This window comes from Melanerpes formicivorus, unplaced genomic scaffold, assembly GCF_026170545.1.
Source record: "Melanerpes formicivorus ecotype bairdi unplaced genomic scaffold, bMelFor1.0.p_v2 SCAF_1, whole genome shotgun sequence".
NCBI classification, from domain to species: domain Eukaryota; kingdom Metazoa; phylum Chordata; class Aves; order Piciformes; family Picidae; genus Melanerpes; species Melanerpes formicivorus.
In genome coordinates this window covers 56,614,360-56,633,801 of record NW_027142353.1, presented here as the reverse complement: position 1 = coordinate 56,633,801, position 19,442 = coordinate 56,614,360, and the positions used below count along the sequence as shown (strand labels likewise).

Sequence of the window (19,442 nt, the reverse complement as noted above, 5' to 3'; positions counted from 1 at the left end):
AAGCTGTGCTCGATGAGTGCTTTTGTTTTTTTTCTTTCTGGTTGACATGGATTTGTGGACAAAAGATTGACCACAAGTCCCAGACAAGCATTTGAACCGCAGCAGCAGTTAAAAACTGTAAACATCATGTTAAAGAGTTAACAGACTCTTGAAACACTTCAGAATCATTGCAAATTCATTTTCAAATTAAAAGCTGACTTAGTTCTTCTGCTGTGCCTTAGTCCTCAGTTTCAATACTGACATTTGAAGGCCAGGTGCCCTCAGAACCATGACATGACTGCTTAGCTCTTGGCCTTTTGACTGTGTCTGTAAGTTTATAGATCTGGGCGCTAAAAAGGCAAAAACTGCTGTTACCATAAGGAAAACATGACAGACCCCTCCAGGTGATGGATATCTTATTCTGCACCCATGAGCTCAGTTTCCCCTTGTCCCATAGACCTTCTCAAAGAAGAACTTTCTACATTTTCTCTTGAGAAATTAAACAACACAGAAATGAGAAACAAGTTTGACTGTCCTCCCGTGGAGAATAACCCTACTCCCATTCATGTTAAGGAGATCATAAATTGGAATGATTCAGCAGAGTGGGTGCAAGGTCAGCCAGGGTTGGTGTTTATGCTAAGAAGTAAACAAGAAAGAGTTTCAACCCAGTTTCATTACATCTAGGTGTGAAACAATCTTCCCAAGGGTAATTTTCATCCACTTCATCCTGGGTTACCCTTCTTATAAGCCTTGCCCTCAAGCACTTGTCAGAGGAAGTGTGTTAGAACTCACTAGAAGCTTTTACAGGTACAGAACTAAAATGTGAAAACAAATTTCAACAAGAGCCTCAGTGTCCCAAGTGGCCAGTCAAACTTGAAGATCTAGACTGGCTCAGGATCTTCCACACTACTTATGACACCATTTATATACCTCAGTCTCAGCTTCCCAGAGATTTTAATCTCCTGTGATGCCACAATATTGTCCTAATGCTCCTTTGGTATTTTGTTACTGCTTCTCACGATGCAAGGACACTTTTCTCATTTCCAAAATCCTGTGGCAATTCTGTCGTCTCCACCTTTAGGCACTGACCCAACCTGCTCGTTTTTAATCGACAGTCTTTAAACCTGTGAGTCACACCCACATCAAAACTTCTGTCACTTAGTTTCTAATAATTTGCCATGTGACATGGCCATCCTCCACCCCCCCAGTCTTACTTTTTCTGATGCTAACAATTCATCATGTCCTCCAACTGACTTCAGTCTCTAGAGTTATTATGGATTCCATTTTCCCCTAGAACACACGTTTTTTGTTGTCTCCAAATCTGCCCCTTCAACCTGTCTTTCCCAAAACCAGTATTTTGTTTTTCCTGATTGCCACTAGGACATGCATTCTCTCTCAGCAGCACTTGTTACACCCTTCTCTCCACTATCACTTGAATCACATCACTTCGATCCACACCCTGATAAGATCTTTTTCCAGTCCTGTCATTGTGAGCATACGACTTTTCTCCTAGATTCCTCTCCTAGCTTCATGTCTTTCCATTTCATCATGTTTGAGAAACTTGTCAAACTACACACTTACTACCTGCTTATTTTGTTGGCCTTTATCTTCCTTATTCTGTGGCACCCTCACTCACCTCACCCTGTAACACTTAGTATCAATGCTATTTTTCTCCTTGGCTCTTTAAACATGCCTTTATAATATCCCCCTTTAATGGGGAACTGTAACTAGATGTTTAACTATCTACCTTATCTTTGATCTTTTGGAAAGGTTATGTGGATAATGCTATAGTACAATTATTAATAATCAGGCATTTGGAATTTTAAAAGTCTTGCCAGTATTTAGGAACAGCCAAGCTAGTTACCTGAGAAGGGAAAGGTACATAAGCTAGGGACTGAAGCCAGTGCATCTGATTGCTGTGAAAATGAACTGAAATGGACACACAGCCAAACTATGACTGTGTATTTTCCAAGACATTAACAAAAATGGCAGGGCTCTCCATTCTTCTTGTCTTTTACAGTAGCTGTTACATAAAAAGAAAGCCCACTTTTAAAGAAAAAAAGTATCAGAAGCTTATACAGAGGAAAATAGAGACTCTAAAGATACTTCTCATACAACCTATCATGTAAAATAGCTTTAGCAGGTTCTTAGAAGCAGGTAAAGCTCCTGGGCCAAAAAACTGTCATGTTCTCTTCACTATCTCTGCTACTGTATTTCATTATCTCCTCACAAATTCCAGGTGCAGCTTAGAACCATATTTCACCAATGTAAGCTTCCACTCAGTAATCCACAGTAAAAGGACAGTCCAAGATAGTCACAGTAAGGTTTGAGACTTCTGATCTAAAAGCACTGGTGAAACTTTTCAGTTGTTATTTTCTAGATTACGTCACCCAAACCTTTACCTTCAGAATAAGACAAAGTCAAGCCATTTGACTAACACTCTTCTGCAACATCATCACAATCAACGATAAAATATATTGGTACTGGTAAAAGTACAAAAGTAGTAGTGTCAGGAGTGTACACAGTGCTTCACAAACGAATAAAGAAAGTATCTGCCCCAAGGAGTAAAAAATAAAATCAGATATACTAGTGATCACTTCATAGGAGGCATGAGAAAGTAAATAAATGGGAATAGAAAAGAATAGAATAGACCAAACCAGGTTGGAAGAGACCTTCAAGATGATGATGTCCAACCTATCAACCAGTCCAGCCTACCTAAACAACTAACCCATGGCACCAAGCACCCCATCAAGTTTCCTCCTCAACATCTCCAATGATGGTGACTCCACCACCTCCCCAGGCAGCCCATTCCAATGGGCAATCACTCTCTCTGTATAGAACTTCTTCCTAACAGCCAACCAAAACCTCCCCCGGCATAGCTTGAGACTGTGTCCTCTTGGTGGTTGCCTGGGAGAAGAGACCAACATCCACCTGTCTGCAACTTCCCTTCAGGTAGTTGTAGAGAGAGATAAGGTCACCCAAGTCTCCTCCTCTCCAGGCTAAGCAACCCCAGCTCCCTCAGCCTCTCCTCATAGGGCTTGTGTTCCAAGCCCCTCACCAACTTTGTTGCCCTTCTCTGGACACACTCCAGCAAGTCAACATCCTTCCGAAACTGAGGGGCCCAGAACTGGACACAGTACTCAAGGTGTGGCCTAACCAGTGCAGTGTACAGGGGCAGAATGACCTCCCTGCTCCTGCTGGCCACACTGTTCCTGATACAGGATGCCATTGGCCCTCTTGGCTGCCAGGGCACACTGAAGGCATGTAACTGTATGCAGGCAAAGATATTTGTTCAGACCTTTACAAGCACTAATAAAACAAGTGAGCTTGAAATTGTTTTATGGTTCTATTTCATTTGTCTTCTACAATAGTAAAAAGCAATACACAATTCTTAGCATTGAAATACCCCAGTATTCATAATTAATTTTCTAAGAATGTCTGGGTTCTGCATCCCAGGTGACTTGGATTGCTTCATCCAGTACACACAGTTTACATATCCAGCCACAGACAGATTAATAGTGTGGTCACTTTAGACAAGAATGCTTTATTAACATGTCCCTCTTGTTAATATTCATAGGTTATCTCCCACTCCATGTATAATGAAAGCTTTTGTTCACAGAAGGAATCAATGAGTAACACTCGATTTTTAGAAGTCTCTTAAAGACTGAAAGGTAAGGAGGCTGATCTTTTCAGTATTTTAACACTCAACAACAAGGGCTAAAGAGTGACTAAAAAAATCAGAAGCATGAAGTATTCTTCCCCACTTTTAAAGGCAAAAACACAACTTGCAACAAAAATGACTAAGTTAGCAGGATAACAGTAGAAACACAGAAATTCTCTTAGGTCTGCAGCTCTCATGATTCTCACCCCATCAAAGGCTGTGTGTAGCCTGAAGTCACACAGCTGAAACTATATACCTCTGATATTTGTCCAGGCTTTTGAAGTGGAAATACAGCCACAGTTCTTGCAGTTTAAATGTGTATTTGACTGAAATGCAATAGAATTATACAAAACCAGGACAACTTGGAAACTGATGTTGCACAACAGAAGCAACTTTCATTATGTCAGTGCTTCAGCTAATATTTTGTTACTGTTCACATACCACCACCCACAGAGAAGTAACATGCTAGAAGTTCTCATCAAATCAGTACCTCTTTTCCAACAGTAACCAACAAAGTGTTCTTATGCTTTTCCTTTCCACAGTAGTAGTATACTAGGATAACGAAGGTTGGAAGAGACCTTGAGGATCATCGAGTCCAACCTATCACCACAGACCTCATGACTAGACCATGGCACCAAGTGCCACATCCAATCCCCTCTTGAACACCTCCAGGGATGGTGACTCCACCACTTCCCTGGGCAGCACATTCCAATGATGAACGACTCGTTCGGTGAAGAACTTTCTCCTCACCTTGAGTCTAAACCTCCCCTGGCACAGCTTGAGACTGTGTCCCCTTGTTCTGGTGCTGGTTGCCTGGAAAAAGAGGCCAACCCCTTTCTGGCTACAACCACCTTTCAGGTAGTTGTAGAGGGCAATGAGGTCACTCCTGAGCCTCCTCTTCTCCAGGCTAAACAATCCCAGCTCCCTCAGCCTCTCCTCATACGGCTGTGCTCAAGGCCTCTCCCCAGCCTTGTTGCCCTTCTTTGGACACGTTCAAGTGTTTCAATGTCGTTCTTAAACTGAGGGGCCCAGAACTGGACACAGAACTCAAGGTGTGGCCTAACCAATGCAGAGTACAGGGGCACAATGACTTCCCTAATAATATAATAATGCCTAATAATGACTTTCCCATATCTGAAGAGCAAGTAGAAAGTGACACTTTCACTGCCTCACCAGCCAGCAGTCCAGTTTTTGAGACTTCAGTAGTGGCTTTTCATGGTCCTCCTCCAACAGTAAAGTCTCAATGTTCCCTTAAACCCATCCATACTTTTGGTGTCCTAGGTTTCTATCACAGAATCACCAAGGTTGGAAGAGACCTCAAAGATCATCAAATCCAACCTGTGACCACAGACCTTATGACTAAACCATGGCACCAAGGACTTCCACAATTCAGTTTATGCCTCTCAGAGATGTGAAAGAATCCTTCTAGATTTTTGAGGCATTACTTCCCTGGATACCTTTGCTGACCAAGGGTACCGTGCCACTATGCCTACACATTATTGGATTTACTGGCCCACCCCTTCCCAATGACTCTTTGAACACTTTTAATAGAACTAAGGTGTGCTAACCTTCCATTTCTGTGGTATTATGCTTGTTGATGTGTAAAAAATAAAGTATTTCATCAACTTAGTATTTGAGTTTGGGGATTCTCAAATAAGTTCTATTTCTCCTTCACAGTCTGTCATTATGCATTTACTCTTTTCCTCCAAAAATCTTGTTCTTTGCATGACTTTTTCTACTTCCACAATAGATCTCTTCCTTTCAAGGAAAGGTTACAGTCTGGGAACATCTTTAACAGTAAACATTGCAGTTCTGGTATCAGGATCAGTGGGGCCAGCAGGAGCAGGGAGGTCATTCTGCCCCTGTACACTGCACTGGTTAGGCCACACCTTGAGTCCTGTGTCCAGTTCTGGGCCCCTCAGTTTAGGAAGGATGTTGACTTGCTGGAGCGTGTCCAGAGAAGGGCAACAAAGTTGGTGAGGGGTTTGGAACACAAGCCCTATGAGGAGAGACTGAGGGAGCTGGGGTTGTTTAGCCTGGAGAGGAGGAGGCTCAGGGGAGACCTTACTGCTCTGTACAACTCCCGAAGGGACGTTGTAGACAGGCAGAGGTTGTTCTCTTCTCCCAGGCGACCAGCACCAGAACAAGAGGACACAGTCTCAGGCTGCACCAGGGGAGGTTTAGGCTGGAGGTTAGGAAGAAATTCTACACAGAGAAAGTGATTACCCATTAGAATGGGCTGCCCAGGGAGGTGGGGGAGTCACCATCACTGGAGGTGTTCAGGAGGAGACTTGATAGGGTGCTTGGTTGCACGGTTTAGTTGATTAGGTGGTGTTGGATGATGGTTTGGACACGATCTTGAAGGTCTCTTCCAACCTGGTCTATTCTATTCTATCCTATTCTATCCATCTTTTTCCCCCTGAATGTGCCTTCCTAGTTTGTATTTTGTGTAGTTATTTTCACATTTTTATTCATAAAAATTCTCTTTTTTTCTACCTGTGTTATTACAGTTTCAGAAATAATTTATAGGTTACTATCTTTACTACCCTGTGTCTTTCAACTTTTTTCTTATCACATCTTTAAGATTTTGTGTTAACTTTTTAAATAACAGAAACCTTTATTTTAAATTTCAAGAAACATCTCTAGCAGATGATCAGTTTCTTTCTAACAGTATTGTTGTACTGGCTATTATTCACCACCTCCTTTATATTGTTCTATCACATTGCTAATGGAAGCTAACCACAGGTAAGCAAAATCAGTTCAGCAACTATAGAATCATAGAATGGCCTGGGCTGGAAGTGACCTCCAAAGGCTATCTAGTCCAAGCCCTGCTGCGATAAGCAGGGGCATCCTCAGCTAGACCAGGTCATCCACAACCCTGTCAAGCCTCACTCTGAAGATCAGGGGAGACCTTATTGCTCTCTACAACTACTCGAAGGGAGGTTGTAGCCAGGAGGGGGTTGGTCTCTTCTCCCAGGCAACCAGCACCAGAACAAGAGGACACAGTCTTAGGCTGCACCAGGGGAAGTTTAAACTCGAGGTGAGGAGAAAGTTCTTCACAGAGAGAGTTGTTACCCATTGGAATGTGCTGCCCAGGGAGGTGGTGGAGTCACCATCCGTGGAGGTGTTCAACAGGGGATTGGACGTGGCACTTGGTGCCATGGTTTAGTAGTCATGAGGTGTTGGGTGACAGGTTGGACTTGATTCTTGAGGCCTTTTCCAACCTTACTGATTCTGTGATTCTATCTCCAGGGATGAGGGCCAACCACCTCCCTATGTTTACATACTGTTTTGGATAACGAGTTGCTTTGTTTACAATACTTTAACATTACCTTAGTTTTAAGATCCTCACCTGTAGTTGTGTGTGTGGTTGGGTTTTGTGGTTAAAAAAGGGAAAAAAAAAATCTAAACACTCTCCATGACAAAAATTAAGCCCCATACAAGCCCAACTGAATCTCTTCTCACAGAACAGACTCATAATTCAGCTCTTCCTGATGAAAGATCAGACTATGCAACACAGAACAGGCAACTGTGGGAAAAGCTGAAGAGGCACAAACAAATGATTCTCAGCTAGATGACTGAATGGGCAGGAGGAGGAGAAATCTGTCCTTACCTACACATATCAAATAACCATTGAAGCTATGAGTCCAGTTCCTGAAAGGCCACAGACAAAAACATTTAAAATACAATTTTCACAACATCTGTACTGCAGGCCAGCAACATTCAGAAAAACAACAGGCAATGATGAGACCTTTTAGGGAAAAAAACACAGAATTTTATGCCTTTAAGACTGTTCTTTTGATTGTCCTGAAAATGACAGCATTCTGAACAGAAGGCAGGATAAATCACAGTTGTTATGATGATGTAACTTTTCTTTTTGTCAGCCTTTGTTATTTATAACTGACACAGCTTACTCTTTTTAACTTACATGTTGAAATATGTTTAATGTTCATAAGGAACCGTTTAACAAAAGATGGCACAAATTTTAAGGGAGTTTAAATACACAATCACACTTGTCACATCTACAGAAGTGGCACAGAAACTGAGGGAAAAGAAAGGTAATACATACACCCACAAGTCTCCAGGCTTCGCTTATCACTGCATACTGGAGCCGATTTAGAACAAACCCCTCGATTTCCCTGTTTAGTTTGACAGGAGATTGACCAATCTTCTTCATCAGGGCATATGTTCTTTCTGTAGTAGAAGGATCTGTTTCTGGATGAGGAACAATTTCAACCAATGGCACGAAGTAAGGTGGATTTACCTCAAGAAGAAACACAGAAAAAGAATGTCAACAGATTCACAGAACAACTTAATACAAAGCACATTTAAAGCTTTCTATTGATGTCAATGTTTTCCAGCCAAGACAATCAGCCTGTTCTTCAGACCCTGAATAAAAGAAATAAAAGCTAGTTTATTGACTTAAATAAAAAACAGTAATTGACTTTTCATTAAATCCATCTCTATTTAACCTCAGCAAATTTCATGGAGCTACACTAAAGATGAAAGCACTCAAACAGTACTAGAAACTTTACACTGACTTGGTATCTTCTCAATATTCAGATTGTTGTTGTAAGACAAAGTCGCCACACATCTTTCCAAATGAAGCAAGCTATTTCCTTTTAGATATTCAGGAATTTTGCCACAAAATTATTACTAAACCACCATCTGTGAGATGGGACACTTAATAGATAAGTTGCTACTGGCCCAAGCCTGCAAATACATGCTAAACCCAGTAACAGATATGTAAAACATACTTCAAAGAAGCTGCAGAACAGGTTACCTTCAAACACTGTGCCTACTTTGAAAGGTTATCTGTCTCTGATTCTTCCCAAATGTAATCTCTGATCAAGTCAAGATCTTTGTGAAATGTATTTTTGAAGTAATAAACAAAAACCTCTAAAGAGCATCCTAAAAACAGCTACAGGTTTTTCAGGTCATCGTGTTACAAGCAGTAACACCACCTACATGCTCCTTCCAAAAGCAGCTGTCCTTCAGTCATAATCTCAACCCTCAGTCTAGTTTCCAGGTAACAGAAAGAGCTAACGTATCATAAATTACTACCAGAAGTAACATGGACATTTAAGGGATGTAATGAAGTACTGCTTCTTTCACCATGCTCCCTTATAGTCAATTGCTCGTAACAGTGATCATGTACAGGAGTTAGTCACAGCAAGATGCAAAGAGACTTCCCTCTCTGTATGTTCTTTTCAGTACTCAACATGTTTCCCTTTACTGCAAGGTCTGACTAATGCACAACCATCATCTACTGTTACATCATCTACTGATGATCAAAGTGCCTTGTCTTCCAATGTAACCGTTCTCCTATCAGCCTCTGGCAATGCTATCACCAACACTGAGAATGGTGTGACAGGCACCATTTCAAGTGTGGTGCCAGGCAATTTAGCAAGACCCAAACCACTGTAAGCACCAATGTGTTCTTTAAAGGCTCTTCTAACCCTTAAGCATACAGAAACACGGGATCATTTCATCTGCAAAAGACCTCTAAGATCATAGAGTCTAAACATTATTTAACTCTACCAAGTCTGGTGATAAACCATGTCCTTTAGCACTACATCTATGCATTTTTAAGACACCTTCAGGGATGGTGATTCAACCACCACTCTGGAGGGGTATACTCCAGTGTTTGATAACGCTTTCAGTGAAAATGTTTCTTCTAATATCAAATCTAAACCTCTCCTGGTGCAACTTGAGGCCATTTCCTCTTGTCCTATTATTCATTACTAGGGAGAAGAGACCAACACCTACCTCACTACAACCTCCTTTGAGGTAACTGCTGAGAGCAGTAAGGTCTCCCCTCAGCATCCTTTTCTTCAGACTAAACAACCCCAGTTCCCTCAGCTGCTCCTCATAAGATCTGTTCTCCAGAACCTTCACCAGTTTTGTTGCCCTTCTCTGGACACATTTCAGCATCTCAAAGTCTTTCTTGTAGTGAGGGCCCCAAAACTGAACAACAGAATGCAAGGTGTGGCCTCATCAGTGCTGAGTACAGGGGGACAATCACTTCCCTGGTCCTGCCTGTCACACTGTTCCCAATACAGGCCAGGATGCTGTTTGCCTTTTTGGCCACCTGGGCACACTGCTGGCTTATATTCAGCCAGACACTGATCAACACCCCCAGGTCTTTCTTTGCTGGGCAGCTTTCCAGTCACTCTGCTCCAAGCCTGTAGCACTGCATGGGATTGTTTGACCCAAGTGCAGCACCTAGCACTTGGCTTTGTTGAACCTCATACCACTGGCCTTGGTTCATCAACCCAGCCTATCCAGATCCCTCCACAGAGCCTTCCTACCTCAAGCAGATCAACACTCTCACCTAGTTTAGGGTCATCTGCACACTTTCCAAGGGTGCATTCAATCCCTTTGCCCAGATCATTGCTAAAGATATTAAAAAGAAACACCCCCAGTACTAAGCCCAGGGGATCACCACTTGTGAATAGCCGTCAAATGGCTTTAACTCAATTCACCACCACTCCTTGGGCCTAGCCATCCAGCCAGTTTTTTTACTCAGAGGAGTGGTATCACAGGTTCCAATCAGAAAGAGGACAAGTTAATTGCTGAGAGAGACCAAGGCTATTATCAATTTCTTCCAAGAGCAGTGTTGACAGTCACCTTACTGAAATATTCCACTTCACAAACTTGGCATAAGGAATATAAGGGTGTATTCACAAACACACCGAGGAGAAGACAATTCTTTAGGAGTGAGACAACAGATGTTGGGAAAAACTAGAAGTGGTAGAACATAGATGAAATTGGGAGTTAGGAGAAGGTTTCTGAAAACTATAAGCCTTTCTTCAAGGGCGAAGAAGAGTTTACCTTATTCAGCCTAACAAACTAAAAGCTAATAAAGGACATGACAAAGCAAATGCAGAGAAAGATTTAAGCTACACATGAGCTGCCAATCAACATCAAATTAATTTTAATGGACCCTTACTCAAAGGACTTTTCCAACCTGGTAAATTCTAATCTACGACACCAAGCTGGGGGCAGGAGTTGATCTGCTGGAGGGTAGAGAGGCTCTGCAGAGGGACCTCAACAGGCTGGACAGATGGGCAGAGTCCAATGGCATGAGATTTAACACATCCAAGTGCCGGGTTCTGCACATTGGCCACAACAACCCCATGCAGTGCTACAGGCTGGGGTCAGAGTGGCTGGAGAGCGGCCAGGCAGAGAGGGACCTGGGGATACTGGTCAATGGTAGGCTGAACATGAGCCTGCAGTGTGCCCAGGCAGCCAAGAGGGCCAATGGCATACTGGCCTGCATCAGGAACAGTGTGGCCAGCAGGAGCAGGGAGGTCATTCTGCCCCTGTACACTGCACTGGTTAGGCCACACCTCGAGTACTGTGTCCAGTTCTGGGCCCCTCAGTTTGGGAAGGATGTTGACTTGCTGGAACGAGTCCAGAGAAGGGCAACAAAGTTGGCGAGGGGTTTGGAACACAAGCCCTATGAGGAGAGACTGAGGGAGCTGGGGCTGCTTATCCTAGAGAAGAGGAGACTCAGGGGTGACCTTATCACTCTCTACAACTACCTGAAGGGAGGTTGTAGACAGGTGGATGTTGGTCTCTTCTCCCAGGCAGCCAGTACCAGAACAAGAGGACACAGTCTCAGGTTGCACCAGGGGAGGTTTAGGTTGGATGTTAGGAAGAAGTTCTATACAGAGAGAGTGATTGCCCATTGGAATGGGCTGCCCAAGGAGGTGGTGGAATCACCGTCATTGGAGGTGTTCAGGAAGAGACTTGATGGGGTGCTTGGTGCCATGGGTTAGCTGTTTAGGTGGGTTGGATTGGTTGATGGGTTGGATGTGATGATCTTGAAGGTCTCTTCCAACCTGGTTTGGTTTATTCTATTATGGTTTATTCTATTCTATTCTACACTAAGATTGGAACAAAACTTAGAAGACATAAACAACTTCCAACAGTAGCAGTGAAGTTACAAAAAAATAATCCAACTGATAAACCATTTTTAAGGTGATGTGAATACGTAGTTTCCTGTGCAGCAAGAGACTTCATGACACTGTTTCCTCAAGCTTCCTATTTCTTTCTATGTGATGTAGCAGGCACATAACAGTACATGAGCAATTAACTGCTCTGCAGAAGACCTCTACTGATCACAGAAATCACAGAATCATTCAGGTTGGAAAAGATCCTCAAGATCACTAAGTTCAACTGATAGCCTCACTCTACAAAGTTCACCCTCTAAACCATATCCCCAAGCACCATGTCCAGTGATAACACTGCCTGGAACTGATTGCAGAGAAGAGTTGTACCTTTAGTATTGCCTACATTTTTATCATACAGCTGTGCTACAGAGTTTCATTTATTTTTTTCTAATCATTAAATCATAGAATCATTAATGTTGAAAAAGACCTCTAAGATCATCAAGTCCAACGGTCTGAGTCTATTGCTATGTTAAACAAAGGGCTGAGCTCCTCCTGTCCTTTGGGAACTTCATTTGTCCTTAACCTGCTCACCTGTGCTTCACATCTTTAGAATTTGATATACCAGAAGAATTAAAAGCTACTCTTCCTTTTTTTCCCCCCCACAGTGCTTGATTCCTGCAGCCACCATGTCCTGCTGACATGTTCAAGATGTTAGTAAGGGCATGGTTAAAACAAACACCACCAAAAGCTGTAAAGCGAGCGTGTTTCCCCATAGATGCAGCAAGGCCTCCACAATGACTCAAGCGTCTCCAGTACACTCCCCTTTAAAGTGAAGCTGAGGTTGCTAACAAAATAGTCCCAGCTGGACTGTAATGCAATTTCAGAACAATTAGGCATTTTAAAACACTCCAGAGTATTTGCTTTGGAAAAATACCAATATCCTTACAACAGCAGCCTACAAAATGTTTACACAGTGACTAGCTATACACAGTGACTAGCTACCTTTTCAGACCTGATAAAGCCTGGTTCAGAAGCGGGTCCTATGATGACTGCAGCTCAGACTAAACGAGTCAACTGCTACAGACCAGCTTGTGAAAACAGTAAGAAAGGGTAATGCCAATCAAAGACTGACAAAGAGAGAATAGGTAAAAGCCTGGGAATTGGTAAAATGAAAAAAACCAAACCCAACAAAAGGCACAGCTGTAGTTACATAATACAGAAGTCTAGAAGAGGCATTATCACTTCTCTTGCACTACAGGAAGTTACAACCCTGGAAATAGGAGATAAGGAACTTCTGAATTTTTGATTAGAGAAAGGTTAAACATACATACTGTGAAACTTGAGGTTTGGTTTTTTTTTCTGTCTTTTTTTAATTAAAATGGGTTGAAAACTATAGAGAAAGAAACAAGTCCTTTTGTCCCTTTTGCTTCCTTGTCACTCCAAGGCACAAATGTTGGCAGTGGAGTGGTGTCAGAAAGGGACTGACCAAAAGCTTTGACACCGCAGCATGAGGCTACAGGTACCCACAGGGACATTTAAGCAATGACGTATTTTTGCGTTCACACTGCCACTGCTGAGCATGGCAAGGGAACTGACATTTGTTTTACACCCTGAGGGATATCCTGGAGAGACAACATGTAGTTACTAAACAGCAGACAGCAGAGCAGTACCTGTCGCCAGATACTGCAAGCCTTCATGACAACAATCCTATTAACTGATCTGTCAAGCACTAGACTAACATTAGGCTCACAAATTCACTAGCTGTTGAGTAGTGGAAAACAGAAATGGTAAGACTCCCAGTGACCAAGAGAAAAATGCTCTTCCATGCTCAGGACAGATGTGATAAAACTGCTGTCTGACAGCTTCACATAAACCTCCAGAGGTTCATTAAGTGTCCTTTGATATGCTGAGGTTCTGTTGCCACCTTCAGTCACACCATTTCTGGGCCACTGTGCTGTTCAGCTAGTCACAAAGCCTACAATTTCTAATCCAAGTACAATTTGTTCTATTTCATCCATCTCTTTTCCTCTTCAGGTACACTGCTTCTGCATCAGAAGTCTGAAGAAACCAGAGACAAATGCTTCCATTTTTCATTGATATTACTTGACAAGACATGCAGCTCAGTTTTTGGATGCTTACTGTTACTCAACAGTAGCTGAAAAAGAACACTAGAAAAGACTAATGATGCCACCAGGAGAAAGTAGGGAATTTTATAGTTTGCTCTTCAGAAGATGCAATTCCTACATTTTGAGAGCCAGTAGTTTGAGTAACACAAAATAGTATGAGCACAATGGCTTACACAGAATGTTATCTTAAGCTAACAGTATGAAACATGCATGCATCCTCTCAATTTAGTAGACACTGTTGCTCACAGTATGGCCAAACTAAACCTTTTCTGGTAAGTCAGGCCCCTGCACACTAATGATGGCATACAAGCACTCCAAATATCTTTCAGTATCTCTCAGTCTGGAGGGAAAAGTTTGGGATGCGGTTTAAACACCTGTACTAACCACCACCACAAAACCAAAACATGCCATCATACTTACAGGATGTGACACAATACACTGCTTAACATGTTTAAGGCCAGTGAACAATTTGCTGGGTAAGAGACAAGAGGTCGAGCTGCTCAAGATAACATTGTCACCAACAATAAGATCCAACTGACCGAAAATCTTCTTTTTCAGTTCCAGGTTCTCCGGAGTACATTCCTGGAATAAAAACAAAAAAAAAAATCAGTATTAGAAGTCTTCTAGTTCAACATGTGTTTCAGTCTTCACTGATCCCACCTTGACACCTAGGAACTCAACACAAATCAACTAATCCAATCAGCTCACACACACCAGTGAGCCGTCACAAAAATACCTTCCCGTATACGAAGAAATGGAAAGCCCAGGAGTTTCTCTACAGCAGAAGATGGACCACCACACACAACAAGAGATTCAACACAAAACAAATTAGTCTGCTTTGTCTAAAATATAGACTTTTACTCATGCACAGAGATAGCACAGCATGTAAGAGTAAGACATGGTCTCCTCTTTTTTTTTTTAAGGAGAATCTAGTATGATAGAAGTCAGTATTCTTTCTCAGACAAGGGGGAAATGAATAGGTGTATCTCAAAAGAAGACAAACTTACAATCTTCAGAACCATGTCAGAAAACTCCAAGATGCAGTTCTGGAACCTCTACTGAAACAGCTCTCAGTGATACTCAAGCTTAAAAAACTTAAATATCTCTGCTCATTCTAAGTCTGAGAAAGATTCCGCAAGTAGAATTCATGCTGTCAGGGGTGACCTTATTGCTCTCTACAACCACCTAAGGGAGGTTGTAGACAGGCAGAGGTTGGTCTCTTCTCCCAGGCAACCAGCACCAGAACAAGAGGACACAGTCTCAAGCTGCACCAAGGGGAGGTTTAGGCTGGAGGTTAGGAGGAAGTTCTACACAGAGAGAGTGATTGCCCATTGGAATGGGCTGCCTGGGGAGGTGGTGGAGTCACCATCACTGGAGGTGTTCAGGGAGGAGACTGTCAGAACTTCTCCCAAAGCCATTGAGCATGTTAAGCACTGCAGTATCGTGTGAAGTTTCACATGCATGAGGTAAGAGGCACCATCTACAGTCACTAGAACCTCAGAGTTATCCTCAGGAGCTGCCTGAAGGAGAGCATGCCAAAGTCCACCCATCTGTAGGCAATGAGGACATGGGAGAATTATCACAGTGGATCCCATAAACAGGAAAGCATTCAGTCTACTACAAGAAGAAAACAGAGAAAAGCCACTTTTATTCTAGGGTTTTTTGGAGGGTTTTAAAAAATCCAAACAGGATTCCAAACTTGCAAAACCTCAGCTTTCCCCTTAAAACCCACAAAAAATGCCTGCTATATCTCAACTCCAGCCACCTTCCACTTGTCAGTACTTCATTCTGTCCTTCCTGTTATGCTGAACTGCATGTAAATGTAGGGGAACACATAATATATCTAATACAATAAACATTTTACATTTAATACCAGCAGCTTTGGACAGGCTCTGTGGCAGAAATGTCCAGGCCCAGTGTTCTTAACCCAGCAAATGGGTCAAAAGACAGCTGAAGACTTAAAAAATAAGCACATTGCATGGAACAGTACTGAAAGTTCCATGATGCAGAAGAGATAAATGGGGTCATTTAAGAACTCCAGGTAGAGCACAAAGTAATAGAAGCCTTATCAAAACAAAATGATACTCTGCTTAGAATTCTAAGATCCTTGCTCGCTGGTTAAGCTTAAATAGTTTCTTTTAGTAAAGCCAAAGATGAAGAGAACTTTGCAGATACTGTTCAAGCTAATAAAAGAGTTGCTCTGAATAGGTTTATTGTGAACTTGAAACCCTAAGCCTTCTCTCACATCAGATGATAATCAAAAAGGCAAACTCAAATCTGCTGGAAACTCTAACCTGCCACAGTTATGTAAGTTTTCTGAATGGGCCATTTGCTTGAAGTTTCTTGTATAGTGTCACAATTGTACTCAGGTTGTTGGACCACTGCAATAAAGTTTCTGTCCTCATCAAGCATGCAATTATATTCTCAGAGACACCAATTCCCTGAAGGGCAGGGGGAAAATCAAGCTCTAAACAGTCCATTAAACAGGAACCTTGCTTGCTGTCAGTTACGGAGCCTGGAAAGGTCTGAAGCTATTCTGTTTACCCTGAGAAAGAGAAGATCAAATAGTGAGCAGATAAGATATGGTTTTAAAGCCACCACAGTCTCTCTCAAAGAATCAGTGCAAAGAGGTTAGCGTACACCTCTATGCATTTTAAGTGACACTGTATATTTGTGTCCTTTTTGTAAAGAGCATACTTCTCATCTGCAGTGAACAGTACACCTTTATTCCAAGGCCTCAGCACCTGAACTGCTACTAAGTCTGACTTCTAATTTAAACCTTATGAGACATCATTTTTATCAGTCTGATCAGACCATGGCAGCTGCTAATTTTTAAAGCCCACCTTCAGGAAGAGTTGCATTGAATTAAAGACATAAAGGTAATAAGCATTACACTATTCAAATACATGTTCAGATAATACATAGCAGCTACTTGACCAGCCTATGAACTCTTAAAGAGCTACACAAAGACAAACATGCACTGGACTCTCTCCCTAGCACGTAACAGGCTATGTGATTGAGGTCTAGTTGCCCCAAGTTAAAAAGCTGCACTCATATGACACAACCCCTTGAATGCCAGGACATGGAAAGCAAGGGTGTTTTACCTGTTTAAATCCTGTGTCTCCGTGGCTTTGTACAGGCTTTTGACACTATGCTATCCACCATCTGTGTGTTTCCATACACGCCCATGCTCATCTAAGTGCACAACTTCATTTACCCATATTTAAATGCTGGCACCTGCCCAGGTTCTTCCTAGCCATTCGCAGATATGCGAAGGCAGCAACTCGCCTGTACCACCTTCCAGGAAAACACTTTCCAAAACAGTATCTTGCAAAATACCTTCTCCTTACACTAGCAACAGGAATCACTGCCAAGCCTGTGGAGTTATTAGCACTGGGGGTGCAAGAAACAAAGCATGACCTGAAGAATCACAGTATCACAGTATAACTAAGGTTGGAAGAGACCTCAAGGATCATCGAGTCCAACCTAGCAACACAGACCCCATGACTAGACCATGGCACCAAGTGCCACGTCCAATCCCCTCTTGAACACCTCCAGGGACCGTGACTCCACCACCTCCCTGGGCAGCACATTCCAATGACCAATGACTCACTCAGTGAAGAACTTTCTCCTCACCTCGAGTCTAAACCTCCCCTGGCGCAGTTTGAGACTGTGTCCTCTTGTTCTGGTGCTGGTTGCCTGGGAGAAGAGACCAACCCCTTCCCGGCTACAGCCACCTTTCAGGTAGTTGTAGAGGGCAATGAGGTCACCCCTGAGCCTCCTCTTCTCCAGGCTAAACAATCCCAGCTCCCTCAGCCTCTCCTCATAGGGTTTGTGTTCAAGGCCTCTCACCAGCTTTGTTGCCCTTCTTTGGACACGTTCAAGTGTCTCAATGTCCTTCTTAAACTGAGGGGCCCAGAACTGGACACAGTACTGAAGGTGTGGCCTAACTAATGCAGAGTACAGGGGCACAATGACTTCCCTGCTCCTGCTAGCCACACTATTCCTAATGCAGGCCAGGATGCCATTGGCCCTCTTGGCCATCTGGCCACACTGCTGGCTCATATTCAGGCGGCTGTCGATCAGTACCCCCAGGTCCCTCTCTGTTTGGGAGCTCTCCAGCCACTCCGACCCCAGCCTGTAGCTCTGCATGGGGTTGCCGTGTCTAAAGTGCAGCACTCGGCACTTGGACTTGTTGAATGCCATCCCAATGGACTCTGCCCATCTGTCCAGTCGGTCGAGGTCCCTCTGCAGAGCCTTTCTACCCTCTAACTGACTAACATCTGCTCCTAACTTGGTGCCATCTGCAAACTTGCTGATGACTGACTTGACCAAATGAAGCACTGCAACACAGTGGCATGGTCTGAAAACAAGTGGCATTGTCCTATACAGCATGGCTACACAAGATGAAAGCCAAAGATTTAAACTAGCATGGAGAAGCTCAAAGATCAGCAACCATTCACCAACAAGCAAACCGTTTTTTATAAGAGCTTCTGGAGATGCTGTCACAGGGAGCAGCACTGAGCCCTCTCAACAGCAAGTATGGAATGTGATGGCAGTTACCAGGCATAAGGCATCAATGAGTAAAAGAGTTTGAAAGCCACAGCTCCACAATGATGAGTTCCCATCTCCTGACCAGGTACTGGCTCCTACATAACATTCAAAACATAATCAAGAAAACATTTCTCCCCTGGAAGAATGATTTGTCAATATGAAGATCTATGGTAACAAATTGCCATGAGTGAAAACAGACCAATCTCCTCAACCTTTATTTATTCCAGGACTGTATCCCATGCCATGGGATTCTTTTAAGCAGATTTTGGCATGAACAGGCCAAAGCTGTTCTCCTGAAGTCCAAGGCTGTAATCCTACTTTTTGTCTTGCTGTTTCTCTCAGGATCCTCAGCTCTACCACCTCATGGTTCACAGGATCAGAGGATTTTAGGGGTTGGAAGTAGCCTCTGGAGATTGAGCCCACCCCCTTGCCAGAGCAGGACCATATAATCTAGGGCATTTAGGTCATTTTAACCAAGGCTTCATCTCGACCTTCATACCTCCAACCAGTTTTTCCTTGTTTTTAAGTATAAGGTCCTGCACAGCATGCTTCCTCCTCAGTTTCTCAATCACCTGTGTCAGGAAGTTACCATGAATGCATTCCAGAATCCTCCCTCCTGAATCATTTGTGCTATCCTGAGCTCTTCCTCCAGCAGATATTGATGTGGCTGAATCCCCACCATGAAGACAAGGGCCTGCAAATATGAAGTTTCTTACAGTTGTCTGAAGAAGGCCTTTTCTTCCTGATCAGGTCATCTGCAGCAGATGTCTACCATGTCTTCTACATTGGTGGTCCTGTTAATCCTGACCCACAAGCTCTCAACTGGCTCCTCATTCAAAGCAAGGCAAAGTTCTGTGCATGCTAGCTCACAGCATGTAATAAATATCCTAGGTAGCAGCCTCCATCTTGCACCACCTAACCTCTATAAACTGTACTTCACTGCTATGCTACAGCTGCTACAGATGCAAAAGTGCCCTGCAACATCACCCTAACCTCAGCCAAGGAAGAAAATTAGTATCATGAGTTCCACGACTTGCCTCTTCCCAACAAATTCAATAGGGCTTCAAGTTGCAGGTAAACTGTTTAGAAACCATAACCACTTTGATGGCTTCAAGGAATTCTTCATCTTCTGCAGTTAAGAGAGGATCTCCAAACATGCCATAAACCCTAGGTCTGATCCTCCATTTCTACACATATACCTTACAGCATTTTAAGTGGTCTTTA

At 42.9% G+C, this 19,442-nt stretch overlaps 1 protein-coding gene across 2 annotated transcripts in view; it reads right to left on the bottom strand.

The window, feature by feature from the left end:
- CRYL1 (crystallin lambda 1) overlaps nucleotides 1-19,442 on the bottom strand; it is a 68,408-nt gene that overhangs the window by 22,767 nt on the left and 26,199 nt on the right. For both annotated transcript variants that reach the window (XM_068144280.1, XM_068144289.1), the window contains exons 4-5: nucleotides 14,085-14,246; nucleotides 7,710-7,904 (exon numbers count right to left, since the gene is read on the bottom strand). In XM_068144280.1, coding sequence (XP_068000381.1) covers nucleotides 7,710-7,904; nucleotides 14,085-14,246 — 357 coding nt within the window. The remainder of the gene's footprint in view (nucleotides 1-7,709; nucleotides 7,905-14,084; nucleotides 14,247-19,442) is intronic.